Source organism: Eimeria mitis, genomic scaffold, assembly GCF_000499745.2.
Source record: "Eimeria mitis Houghton genomic scaffold, Emh_scaff611, whole genome shotgun sequence".
NCBI classification, from domain to species: domain Eukaryota; phylum Apicomplexa; class Conoidasida; order Eucoccidiorida; family Eimeriidae; genus Eimeria; species Eimeria mitis.
Genome location: NW_013574320.1, coordinates 16,345 through 17,155, shown reverse-complemented (window position 1 = coordinate 17,155; position 811 = coordinate 16,345). Strand labels below are relative to the sequence as shown.

The window sequence follows — 811 nt, the reverse complement described above, 5'->3', positions numbered from 1 at the left end:
CAGCAGCAGCAGCAGCAGCAGCAGCAGCAGCAAGTCGAAACCCTCAGCAGCAATGGCAGCAACAGCAGCACAAACCCCAGAAGCAGCAACAGCAGCAGCAACAGCCTGAAGATACTTTAGTCCACTTTTAGCATTCAGGGTTTAGGGTTTAGGGTTTAGGGTTTAGGGTTTAGGGTTTAGGGTTTGCCTGTGTATAACGTAGCATTTGCTTGAGAGAGCAGCGCCACAGAGGATGAGTAGGAGGCAGGCCGAGCCTGCAGCAGCAGCGAACCAATGCATGCAGCTGCGGTGGTGATAGCTGCCCTGTTGCTGCTGCTGTTGCTGCTGCTCCTGCTGCTGCTGCTGCTGCTGCTGTGGGGGACGCTGCTGCTGCTGCAGTCAGCTCATCGATCAGCCGCAGCACAACCGGGTGCTGCTGCAGCAGCAAGTAGCTCGCCCCCCGTATAGAGGCTAGCTGCTGCAGGTGAAACACCTTCAAAGACAACTTGCTGCTGCTGCTGCTGCTGCTGCTGCTGCTGCTGCACTGCTCGATCTCCTGCAGCAAACACAGCAGCGCTTGCTGCTCCGCCCGAGCAGCATCCTGAGGCAGCAAAGCAGCAAGAGAAGCAACGCCACTACCTGCTGCTGCTGCTGCTGCTTGTGCTGCTGCATGCAGGCCTCTCCCGCTACCTGTGTAGCTAGCTGCGCAGCTAGCTGATGCTGCTAGGCTGACGCCAGCTTTATAAAAAGACAAAAAAGGGGTACGAAGGCCCCCCTGCTGACCGCCGTTGCTCTGCATATGTTGCTTCGGCCTGGCTGCAGCAGCAGCAGC

General features: G+C 57.8%; 1 protein-coding gene across 1 annotated transcript in view; it reads right to left on the bottom strand.

Moving 5' to 3' along the window:
• The window catches only part of EMH_0017670 (uncharacterized protein), a gene marked incomplete at both ends in the record, with an annotated part of 2,391 nt that extends 1,613 nt beyond the window's left edge, over window positions 1-778 (bottom strand). The window contains one exon of the mRNA XM_013500974.1: window positions 272-778. Coding sequence (XP_013356428.1) covers window positions 272-778 — 507 coding nt within the window. The remainder of the gene's footprint in view (window positions 1-271) is intronic.
• Between the last annotated feature and the right edge of the window lie 33 nt (window positions 779-811).